Here is a 13305-nt window from a genome sequence, read left to right on the forward strand (position 1 = left end):
TATTTTCATTAGCATATTCATTATTACAAATCATACTTATTCTTTATGCCCCTTATCCAATCTTTAACCTTCACCCCCCCAAACCTTATTTTTTCTCTCCATCTGATAGATTTACTGTTCTCCTATTGATTTGTTGCCTGGATGATCTGTACAGTACTGAGACAGGTGTGATCAAGACCTTGCCTATTATTGTAAAGCAGATGCTTCTTCTATTACTCTGGAGTGTGTTTTGTGGAGAAAGAGGACCTTTTTTTTTTTTTTTTATCTCCATGGCAATTGCGGTGGCTATGGTGGGCTACCCACATGGAAATGGTGTTTTCGGTGTGCTCTTAAACTGGTTGCGTCTGGGTTCGGTTTCCCCTGACTCCATCATCAAGACTATTTAAATGTCAAGTAACCTGGTCCGACCCCGTGGCTCACTTGGGAGAGTGCGGCGCTGGGAGCACCGAGGCTGCAGGTTCGGATCCTATATAGGGATGGCCAGTGTGCTCACTGGCTGGGCACGGTCACCAAAATAAATAAATAAATAAATAAATGTCAAGTAACCTAAATTTCATCAGCGTATTCTATTTTACATGATTTTCTTGTAATCGAAGTGGTTACACAGTGAGCAAAGTGAGAACTATTTTTTCTTTTCTCTCCTCAGGGAAGACACCTTTCTATTATCACATCAGCTTTAAGGTCAACAACATTGACTATGACAGCAAGTTTGAAAAACCATATTCAAAAGAATATATGGACTTAAACAAAAAGATAGTATCTTTGGTAAGTTGAAATATTTTTCTGTGTGTTGTTCTTTAAATGCTATGGTCCTTGAAGTGCTAGGAAACCAGTGATCACCCTCCAAATTGAAAACAATATCTCACCACTATCTTAGTTTTAGATTAGAATAGTCAGCCCTTTCAGAAGGATAGCTAGAAAACAAGTGCAAGGAAAAAAAATGTAACAAGGACACATTCTTTTTTTAATGATTGGTGAGAGGATCTTAACCCTTGACTTGGTGTTGTCAGCACCATGCTCTCCCAAGTGAGCCAACCAGCCACCCAACAAGGACACATTCTTTTTTTAATGATTGGTGAGAGGATCTTAACCCTTGACTTGGTGTTGTCAGCACCATGCTCTCCCAAGTGAGCCAACCAGCCACCCAACAAGGACACATTCTGAGAACACCTAAGAAATGCCTGACACATGAGGGATAGTCAATAAACATTTCAAATGAATTAATAAGCTAAATGAATAAACACATATCCCACCTTTAAAATACATGACTAAGGTCATATTGTTTCTGCTCCAAAACTAAGGAAGAGGAAAGACCTATCTAAGGGAGAGGACGTGACCAAAAGTAAAAATCATCTTACAGCTCCTCAGTGTAGAGTGAAGACTGTAAAACTTTTGCTTAAATATTTGCTTTGTCCTAAGTTAAACTTTACCTGACTTAAGACTGAATGAAGAGTCTTGACTGTGCCTTGGACATAAGCTTTCATTATTACAGATGCCACTCTTAATTAATTCAAGTAACTCTATCAACCAAACCAAATCCTGACAAGAGCAGTGGTGGCATAATTCATCTCCCATTTCCCCAAGCAGATTCCTATAGGACATCTTCAGACGTAGCTCTCCCTAAAGCTTATGGTCTGTCCATAACATCTCATTACTTCCAAGTTTCTAATAAATTCAGTCCCTTGCAAGTCCTAGTGTGCCTTTTCTATTTGCTAATAGTTGTAGCAGATAGAAAATAAAAACAGAATATCCCCATGTTTAGCTTAGCTTTATGATAAAAAGGAAGTGAAAAGAAAGCAATATAACACAATGGTTAATAAACACACTTTGGACTCAAAGTCCTTGTCTGATTCTAAACTTGTCAGTTTACTAGCTGTATCACCTTAGACAAGCCACTTAATTTCCCCACACCTCAATTTCTTCAACTAAAAATGAAATGACAAATATCTATAGTGTAGGGTTGTTGTAGGCACTACAGAAGATGAAGTATGCCATGATCTTAGCAGAAGCACTACTACTTGATAAGCCCTAAATAAAGAGCCTTTAAAAATTACCTAAAACAGGAGCATCATTAATATAAAAACATAACAAAATTAATATGTAACTTTAAAACAGCTCCAAATATACCCTCACTAAGAAATTCAACCTTTCTGCTATGAATGCAGACCAGTTCATTCAAATCAATTAGCCTATGTTTACTTCACAAATGAATATTCTCAGAATATCAGTCCAAACAATCATCGTATTATTCTGGTTGATCAACCACCAATTCTGACATCTTGCTTCAGGCTCTTTTAGCAGCCCTCATTCCTAGTTTCTAACTCATCTGCATTAAAACAATCAACAGATATTTCTCATACTTTTTTTGTTTACATGTGTCAGAGTGCCCACTTTTACATGCCTTTCTTTCTATGTATTATAGTTATTGCCATATACACAATGTTCATAAGTACAACCCTGGTTATAATGACATGTACCAAATGGAAGTGTGAATCATTAGACAAACTTACCGGTTAGTCATTATTATAATACCTATAGTCTATTTTTCTTCTTCTGATTTCCATTAAATAATTCTTGTGATGATTCACTCTAAAAAGAGGAAAGAAATTGGGTAAAGAGATGCTACTTTACTATTTAACTACAAGGAAGAGGCCTCTACAGGGAACATTTTTGTGTTTTAGATACGTGATTTTCTAGTGGATAACGTAAGAAGAAATCTTTATGTCATTTCTTATCTTCTTGTAACTCTCCAGCAGATATAGTGCCCAATTAAGGTAAATAGAAAGTCCAAAAAATTAGGAGTGAGGTGGTAGTACCTTAACAATAATAATTAGCTTTACTAATTGTTCATATTGGCCTAAGCACTTTATGTATTAACATTTAATCCTTACAACATGCCCAGTTTTCATATGAGGAAACTGAAGCACTAAGAGGTTAATATACCCAAAGTCATACTGCAAGTATGCTTCCAGTCTTCTTTATAGTTTACTGTCCTATAATTAGAGGGTGCATAGATGTAAAAACTTGAGCACACCTCAGATTACATAAATTTCACATTGCTAGTCAAATATTCCAAAATTTTTAACTACCCAAATTCAATGTGTTTTTTACATATAAATTCATTGGGTTATATATAGATACCCAAAATGGCAACTGATGTGTGTAAGGCACCTAAAATTACCTATACAAAGTATGCCAGCCACGCTTATACATCAAACCACCTATCTGACAGCCCAAAAGCAGGGGGCATCTTAGGTCAACTGCACAACCAGGGCATTTGTCAAGTAAATTTTCCACTGAGATAACCTGAACCTGCTAGGGGCAAACGCACCTTTAGGCATATCCTTCTCTTTGGAGCAGCCCATCAGATGACAAATGAACTATGGAATCAAGATTAGAAATACATAATTTTTTAAAAGTAGTAAAATGAATGAAAATATTCAGATCTCTTGTTCTATCTAACACAGGTTAGCAGTGTTTTAGTCTGAGTAAAAATTATGTTAGTGTTCATTCAGTTTCATGCCCAGACTATTTTTAAAACAGGAAATCATCGTGCATCAAGTTTTTGGCCATGAAGGAATTAAGAAGAGGCAAGGTTTATCAAAAAATGCAAACAACATCACAAGGCTATTATCTGTATTTCAAGTGATATGAAACAACTTATAAAAGTTACTAATGCACTAGTTTTCTGCTAGCGGAATACAAGGATAAAAGAAATAAATCATAGACACTCAGGATATCTGCAGACATGTGGAGCTGCTGTAAAATAGCAGAAGGGATCACAGACCTAATTTTCCCTCCATATCTGAGAATACCAAACTAGCAAACATGCACCATCTCCCTCATACCCACTTATGGAGCACTTGTCACATAAAGGTAGTACAGTATTTTCCTGCTTCTATAACAACACATCATCTTATAATTCTTTGTAACACATCTAACAGTATAAGTTAACAATATAACGACACCACCAATAAAGTTTTCTAATGTATCTGTGAGCTGACTTGAAAGGAGGAATTTTAAAGACCTAGATTTTTAATTCAAAAATTAATTATGAAAGAATATCTTAAACAATACTATACCATTGGTACACTAAAATTTGGTGTTTTAGAGACCAGAAATTCTTGAGAAAAGTGGTTCCAATTATTTTCTGGAATTTTTTCCTCCTTTCTCTTGTAATATAGCTATTTTTGTTGACCTTTAGAAATTCGATTTTATTGTGAAGTTTTTCAAAGGACAATATTTTGTATTTTTTTATGTAATTTCACAATATAACCATATATTTGGGGTTTGATCAGGTTCATCTGTTTATTAAAAACATGTGTTGATTGATACTTTTAAGCCTCCTGTGTTTCATAAATATTATAATAATCCATTTCTTACCCATAAAGGTAGTTTTAATATCATAAATGATCATGATTTTGTAGTTAATAAACCCAGCCTTGGGTTCATCATTTTTAAGATCTTTCCATCAACATAATCCAGAGTCTCCTTCCATACGTTTGTCTATCTGGGGCTTGGGTGGCATTTTGTGCATTTTGAGGGAAGTGGTATGAGATGAGGAAGCTGAAAGAAGAAAATACTAGGTCCATTGTGGCATTAAAGAGTGAGATTCAGAGTTGTGATGTGTGTGTCATTGAATTTCCAACCTTGTTCTTCCTTATTTCTGGGAGAAGAATTAGTTCTAAAACACCTGTTCAAGGCCCTTTCCAATAACTATAAGTCAGTTCTGAGACTTGGCATTTGGTTTTCAGGTCAAATATTTAACAACCCGTTATCCACAGGGTCCCAAGAGACTGAGCTTCTTAAAAGTAGGAATTGTAGGGTCGGCCCCGTGGGTCACTCGGGGGAGTGCAGTGCTGGCAGCACTGAGGCCGCAGGTTCGGATCCTATATAGGGATGGCTGGTGAACTCACTGGCTGAGCATGATGCAGACCACACCATGCTGAGGGTGGCTTTCCCTTACCGGTCAAAAAAAAAAAGTAGGAATTGTATGAGTGTTACTGAAAAATTCCCATAATTCTTCCTTACATCCTAAGCATAAAGTAACTAATCACTCTAAGGATGACAGGTTTTGGTATTATCTCATGTATGTGTTGATTTTTTGAGGTATTGTGAGGTTTAGGAAGATGGATTTAGAAATTAAGAACATTAGAACAAAATACGAGTAGCTGGTCTTTGAAACAGAGAACAACTCAGTAAAAGCATTACAACTTCAGTTATATTTTGGTTTGGAGATAGTGCCATACTGAAAATGATTCTATATTACTCATCTCTTCACACCTTTATTCAACAGCTATTGTATGTCAGGTGTCTGAATTCATATTGAAGTCTGTTTTAAAAAGTAAGAGCATCATTGAGCAGTCATCAGTTTTGGTCTTCAGTCTCATCTCTTTCCTTATTTTCAGTTCACAGTATTCCCATTCTCCCACTCACCCAGTCACATATCTTAAACTCAAGTTTACTTCTCCTTTTCAATTATCTAATCCGTCACCAAGTTTTATTACTTATTCCTTTAAAGTGGTTGTAGCCTCACTTCCAAGGTAAGATTGCTGGTAAAAACATGCATTTATACCTTACTCTCTTCTCAATCTCACTGAGATGGCAGAAGAAAAATAAAAATAAAGCCAACCCAATGTGCTTTACAATGACAGAAATATTGCTGTCAATAGACTAAAAGAGTGAGGATTCTCTGGAAGATAAAAACTAGAGATATAATTAAGAGTAAAATCTCTGCAGCAGTTGCTGACAGATCCACAACGCCATGGGACTAAAATATAAGCTTCCAGAAAAGTGAGTGTTCTAACAGAAGCTTATATGAACAGAAGTTTGATAGGAACCCAAAATCAGAGACAGTAAGGAAATTGAAAAAAAGCCAGATGTGGGTAATTAATTAATGCACTTCATTATTTTCACAAAAAATAACATATTGTGAATTAAATAAACGACTAAATCAAATATTGTACTAGAAGTCCACAGCCTTGCAATAAAAAATAAAAGAAAAGCAATTAATATGAGCATATTGAAATGAACAGGGGGAAAAAAAGATCATTATTTACAATGTGACTGTGTGCTCAAAATATTCAAGAAACTTGATTGAGAAATTACTAGAAGCAATAGAAGAGTGTTATAAGGTACCAAATACATAAAAAGTAATAGCTTTCCTAATCACTAAAAATAACAAAATATAAAAGCTTTTATTTTAAATGCTATATAGTAGCAACAAAAATATAAAATACAAAAATAAAATTAACGCAAATTGTACAAAACTTTTATGCATAAAACTGTAAAATTTTACTGAGCAACACAAAAGAATAAATAAAGAGAAAAAAACATGTTCTTGCGAGGAAAGACTCATTATTTTAATTAATTATCAATCCTATTCAAATTAATCTGTAAATGCAGTATAGTCCTTTAGTTGATAATGAAGATGTTATTCAAATTCAGTAAATAGTGTTGGATCAATCAGGTAACTATCTGGAAAATATAAGAAGTAATACTTGTATACTTGGCACAATTACTCCATACCATAAATAGTTAGCTTGGGCAAGATTCTGTTTACTTAACTGAAAAATAAGACTGGATAAAATTATTTTTAAGGATCTTTATAAATTCCATGAATCTATTATTATCAATTCTACAATGTTAATTTCTAACTATTTTATCCCAAAATGTTGCCTCTTATCTCTGAACACTTACAGAAACAAACTAATTCTGTCGCTTAATGTGTCTTTTCTTTTTTGCTAAAAGTATGCTTCCTGTACCTTATAACCAAATTATCTTCTCAGGGACAGAAACTAGTCAGTGCTGAGCATATTCAAATAATATTTGCAGGGCTGGTCGGTTAGCTCAGTTGGTTAGAGCACAGTGTTGGTAATACCAAGGTCAAGGATTTGGATCACTGTACCGGCCAGCCACCAAAATAATAATAGTAATAACAATAATAGTAGTAATTGCAAAAACAAAAAGAAGACGTAAATGAGGGGGAGGGGAGTTAAGGAGAAAGAAAAGAAAAATGATGAACTGCTTATTGAGAAAAAAATAGATTTATGAAATCAGCAAAAATATTTCTGGACCTGGAAGAGTTAACAACACTGAATTATTCTGTGCACATAAATAACTCTATGATTCTATCTTTTCCATAGGCTATTCACACAGGAAATAAGATGCCCAAACACTATTGCTCTCTTAGAATGCACTACAGTATTTCATGGTCTTTTGTTTAGACATCATTAGCTCACACACTGTCATCTTTTAAAAACATCTCTCCTGACTCAATATTCCCCTCCAGCACCATTTTTCTGTTCCTCTTGTCAACAAAATGGGTGACCCGCATTTCACAGAGTTCACCAAAGACCTAACTATTGCCAAACTAATGGTCACTTCTTCCTTGAATTTCTCATTGCTACCTTTCTTCCTTCCTGAAACCTTTTCTTTTTTTTTGGTTTCTATGACATCTCTGTCTCCATAGTTTCTTGCTCTTCATTAGTTGCTTTCCCCAATTGCCTTTGCTGGTTCTTTCTCATCTGCAGATCTCTAACTATAAGAGGTCCTCATTGCACTGCCCAGAGTCAAGCCTTTCCTCTCCATCTCTCCCCATCCCTTCCCTGGTCTCCTCTCTTCTCTAGCTATACTTCTATACTTAACTTCACTCAAACCCATTATTTAAAAGCCGTCTACACTGATTACCCATAAAAGAGAATTCTTGATCTTCACCCAAACCAAAATCTACTCCTTCCCTGGTCTTATCCATCTTAGTAAATACACCAAAATCAACTCAGTTGCTTGACCTAAAAACCTAACAAATAAATATTCCTCCCAATCAACAAATCAGCACAATCTATTGTTTCTACCACCGAACTATAACTTTAGTTTATCCACTTCTTTTTTTGACTGCAGCCAATATTATCTTTTTCCCGAACTCCTACAATTGTCTTCTAATTGGATTCTTTGCTTTCACCCTAATCTCCCTATATTCTGTTCTCCACACAGTAGCTAAAGTGATCTTTTAAAAATGGAAATTAATGGGCCGGCCTGGTGGCGCACTGCTACAGTGCGCCGCTTGGGAGCACGGGCGCTCCCGCCAAGGGTTCGGATCCCACATACAGACCGGCCGCTCACTGGCTGAGCGAGGTGCGGGCGCAACACCGAGGGTTGCAATCCTGTTGCCAGTCCCGGTCCGGTACGGGCGCGACACTGAGGGTTGTGATCTGTTGCTGGTCACAAAAAAAGACAAAAAGGAAAAAAAAAAATGGAAATTAAATCATATCTTTCACCAGCTTAAAAACCCTCCAGAGACTTTCAATTTAGCTCATATTTATATAAACACAGAAACATAAAAAGAAAATAAAGAAGAAATATAAAGCTTACATAAATGGAGGAATAGGATTAAATCATATAAAATGAATTTTTTTAAGTAAAGACTTTTTTTTTCCATTTTTGCTTGCCATTTCTCACTTCTCCCTCTCCCTCTACAAATTTCCTTGGACTCCACCTCCAAATAACTCATATTAACAGTACAGTATTTTCCTTATTTTCCTCCTTGCTCATATTAGCAGGACAGAAAAACAAAAGACATAGAGATACTTGCCAATATTTTACCAAAATGGGTTCATTATACACAGTTTTATAAAACTTGTTTCTTTTTCTCAGCAATTCCTCACAGAAATTCCTCCAAGTCAATGTAAAGGTCTAATGTATTCTTTTCAACAGCCCCAAAATATTTTTTAGTATGATGTCATGTGTTTTCAGTCCTTCCCCTCTTTATAAGCCTTTACTTTGTTTTCAGTGTTGACTAATATAAACAACAATGAAAAAAAAATCTTCTACCTACATTCTTATATTTATTAACATTGGGTAAGTTTCTAGACTAAGATTTCTAAATCAAATCAGAATTTTAATTTTAATAAATATTTCCAGATTGCTTTCCAAAAGGTTGAATTAACTCACATTTCCACCAAGTAGTGTATCTGAGTACCCTTCCTTTACCCCTTCCAACAAGTGCTTACCACACTTTTTACTTTGTGCTAGTTTGATAAGTGTATATCATTATTACTTTAATTTGAGATAATTTTTGAGATATTTATTCCTTTTAGTTTTCCAGGTCACAAATTTGGATCTCAAGAATGACAATCATCTTTTAAAATTGACCTGCTAAATTTTTAAACTTGGAAAATATGTTTTTCAGTACCACATAGTTTGGGGGGGGGGGTTGTTTGTTTCTTTTCTCTGTATCTGAATATTCTTATGTGTGCTGTTTTGGCCACTGTTGTTCAGGTTGCTCTCTGTTTCTTTCACCAGTTGTGTTTTGATGACCACTTTATCTGTTTTATTTTCTCTTTGCCTGCAAGTCTCCCTTATTTGCATCATCATTTTTCTTTGTTGGCTTTTTGGGGCCACTGTCTCAGTATTGGAGTCCCACAGTATGGAAGGTGATATGTTCTTAATTCACATAGGCTGAAGGTCTGGGAGCAGGCATTTTGCCTCTCCACACCAAAGCCACAGGAGGAAGTCTTCTGGCTCCCCAAATTTTCTGCCCACTGCATGAGCCTAATCTCAGAAGCAAGGATTCTTCAGCACCCCTCACTTTTTGCAATTCCTTATTGGCCTCTATTAGGCCATGAACCGCACTCGTTTGAAACAGTGTCAACTTTTTCCCTGTGTGTCTTCAAACCTCCACTGGTAAGGCTCTTCCCAGGTCCTGTTGTGATTCTTTGCACAGGTTCTCTAGGTTTCTGCCTGACTCATGGAAAGTTCCTCATTACCTCCCTGCTTCCTCGACTCCCATAAATTCCAGTTTCACATGGCCCCAGGAAAGGCAGATATACTTGAATCTGGAATGTAAGAAAAATACGGTGTAGTTTAGTCACCATCTTTTCAGGATCCCACCATTCAATGTATTTAGAAATAACATCCAAATTCTTTACCATGGCCAAGAGGGCCCTCGTTCCTACCTACCCGGGCAGTTTCAACTTATACACTGTCTCCCTTGCTCACTTTACTTGAGTCACAAAACTTTGCCTTTATCCCTCAAATATGCCTATCTTATCTTTACTTAGGACCCTCACACCTGCTGTTCCCTCCATCTAGAATACTCTTCTCCCCTAGATTGTTGAGTTTTCATCTTTCAGGTCTTACTCAAATTCACCTCTTCAAAGAGGGAGTATTTGATCATTCAAATGCTGTCCCCTGAGTCACTCCATCTCATTATTTTACATTCTTTATATTACTTAACACTATCTCAAATTATCATATTTATATATTTATTTCTTTGTTTATTGTATATGTCCTCCATTATTTAAGTCATCATGTATGACTATCTATCTTGTTCATAGTTTTATTTTAACAGATACTTATTGAATAAATGCACATATTCCAATTGCTTTGGAGCAGGAGAAAAAATATAAATTAAGTCTCTTTCAATTCCAACAATAGGTTGCTGTTTATGAGTCACTGTCTTTGCCAAAGTGAAAGCCACAAGTGGTGCAATTTGTTGTCTGGTGATGTGTGAAGGTCCTACTGTAGGAATTCATCGTCAGGTTGGGGAGGCAATTGAGAAAGTGAAACTTACATAAAATTTCTCTGAAAGATTTCTACCATATCCCACTTTGAGCCTAACAGTAGCGTGTAATTTAAAAAGTAGGAAAAGTAATGACAGTCTAGGCATTAACAGTGTCTCCCATAGTACAAAAAAAATTTAGAAATATCTATCCCTTCTGGAGACATTTCTGTTAAGTTTTATAGCATTGATATTCAATAAAAGGCTGCACATGGAAGGCAAACACTGCCAGTTGGTCCTTTGAATTTGTCTCTTCAAAATGAATATTGTGCCCTATTATGCTATTCCTAATGACCTGGGAAAATTGGGACAATGTGAATTTGACAATATCAAGGAATTATTTAATTTCTGGGATGTGGAGAGGAGTAAACTGAAACATGTTTGCTCTGTATTGCTAACTGGTCAAGTGGAATGATGGGTACATGGAGAGTTATACTATTCTATTTGTTTTTGTGTATATTTAAAGATTTCCAAAATGAAAACTTTAAAATAAAATTAGAAAACATAAGTCATTATCTATTTCACTTTCTAACAGATAAATGAAACATTTCACGGATCCAGACTGAGAAGACAGTATGTCAAATCTCATGTTGTCCAAGTAAGGTATGTGCAATAGCCTGAGAGGCACAGAAAATAAACTTTTGTCCTTCACCTCCACATCTCATATTCAACAGAATGTTTTTTGCTTGGCATACAATTGAAGGGTTGAAATAAATTTGAATTTGGGGTTTTAAAACCCTGAGACTTCAAATGTGAAAGAAAGAATTTAAGGTCTGTTAGAAATTTACTAAACCAGAACCAGGAATTCCAGCTGATTGTAAACATCAGATGAAGATTAAATGGATTTGCTTATAATCTGAGGAAACAAAGTCCAAAAGTAAATCTAAAATCAGGAAATAATTTAAAATTTAAAAAAAGAATGGATAAGATTTTAAAAAGCTGTGTACACAATGTCTGATCCAGGGCTGGCAAGCCAGTTTATCAAAACACCAAATCTTGCTTGGAGTTGTATTTTTCGCTTGTACACAAATTTTACAAAAATTGTATTAAAAGTTGGGGAACTTTACATAAAAAACAGAATTTTCAGACTCTGTTGTATATCAAAATATCTAACAACACTGGGCCCACATTTCCAAATAGTAACAATAGGCAGAAGCTGAGCTGCGCTGTTTGCAGCAGTATGCATATGTTTTTACACCCAACCAACTTCACTCCTCTCATTTACCTTTCTGGTCCCTACAGAAATTAGAATTCACAGCTATTGTCTAACAGACAAAATTTTTATCCAAACATTTCTAAGGAGCAGAGAACCTGAAAGTGATGTAGCAGTAGTAGAAAGAAGTCCAAGTGGGCACGCAGTCTACATCAGAAAAGTATATGTACACTCACATGTTTATTTTAAAAGGTGTGTTTGAGGGAACTCAGCCTCTGGGAGAAGGGTGTTCATTGAAAGAAAAGAAAAATTAATTAGTAATGGAGGCACAAGGCTTTTTTCTTAATCCCTAAGAGACAGATACCAAACACAGTTAGCATTAAATATTTAATAACTGTTTGACACCTATTTTGTGTCTTCATTGTGCTAGGTCATGAAAACCTAACAGGAAATACTACTCAGACTCTTCCTTTAATAAACGTTCAAAAGAATAAATGAAATTCCATTTTTAAAGTATGTTTTAATTTCTCATCATGTGCAAGGAACTGTTCTAGGCTCTGCTGGGCGTTGCAGAGTCTTAATATGAATAAAATACTATTTCCATTCTCGTGAATTATTGAGAAATCTGCTAGATGAGGAAATTGGTTACTGGTGCCTATAGCTAACATATCCAGGAATAAGAATTATAAAGCAGATATCCTGTATACTGGAGATCTATAGTTTCTAAAGCATAGTAGAACACAGCTACCCAGGTACTAACCAAGCAAACTAATACAAAATTCTTACCCCATCAGATGAGTGTTAAAGTCTGGATGGTAGTGAAGCTGTGAGCCGGCTTAGGAGCACGCACTTGGGGGAAATTAGGCAGGACAATTATTAGCTCTGCCTAGGCAGCAAGATTCCCTCAAGTAGGTTTGTTTGGTTTTTTTAAAAATAAGTTTGATGAAATAGCCTATCACTCCCTTTTGAGCATGTTGTCCATTGCCCTGTTGTCCCTAGCTGTATATCATCAGCATCATAAAATGTTATGGGCTAAGTTCCATGCTATACTGGAGCTAAAGAATTAAGCCTCCTAGTAGAAAAAATGAGTGCCCTATCACCCTGCAAAAGCCAAAACCAGGATAAGATAAACACAGTAGCATAAAACTAAATATCACACCTCAAATGATTCTTTAGTTTTGTCAGTTCTCCTTAAGAGGAAGGGGGAGAGAAAATTTCCCTAGAAAGAAGAGATAGCATTCACAGTGGACTGATAAACCATTCATGCAGTGGAAGCCATTCTTGAAATGCAATAATTCTGTATCTCTGTGGAGAAAAATATTGCATGAATTTGAACAAAAAGTTTCTTTTTTTTTTTTCATTAAATTTTTATTTTGTCAATATACAATGTATATGATTATTATGGCCCATCACCGACACCTCCCTCCCGCCTCCCTCTCTCCCCTCCCCCCCAAGAATGTCCTTTCCGTTTGCTTGTTGTAACAACTTCAAAAAAGTATAGTTGTTATATCTTCTTCCCCCCCCCCCCCCCCCCGCCTCCGTGTCTTGTTTTGTTTTTTTGTGTGGGTTTTTTTTTTTTTTTTTTTTTTTTTTT

General features: G+C 35.7%; 1 protein-coding gene across 1 annotated transcript in view; it reads left to right on the plus strand.

Moving 5' to 3' along the window:
• LOC103597082 (transmembrane protease serine 11B-like protein) overlaps window positions 1-13305 on the plus strand; it is a 67671-nt gene that overhangs the window by 21338 nt on the left and 33028 nt on the right. The window contains exons 3-4 of the mRNA XM_008580881.1: window positions 647-765; window positions 11094-11161. Of these exons, the coding sequence (XP_008579103.1) occupies window positions 647-765; window positions 11094-11161 (187 nt within the window). The remainder of the gene's footprint in view (window positions 1-646; window positions 766-11093; window positions 11162-13305) is intronic.

This window comes from Galeopterus variegatus, unplaced genomic scaffold, assembly GCF_000696425.1.
Source record: "Galeopterus variegatus unplaced genomic scaffold, G_variegatus-3.0.2 Scaffold2189, whole genome shotgun sequence".
Taxonomy (NCBI): domain Eukaryota; kingdom Metazoa; phylum Chordata; class Mammalia; order Dermoptera; family Cynocephalidae; genus Galeopterus; species Galeopterus variegatus.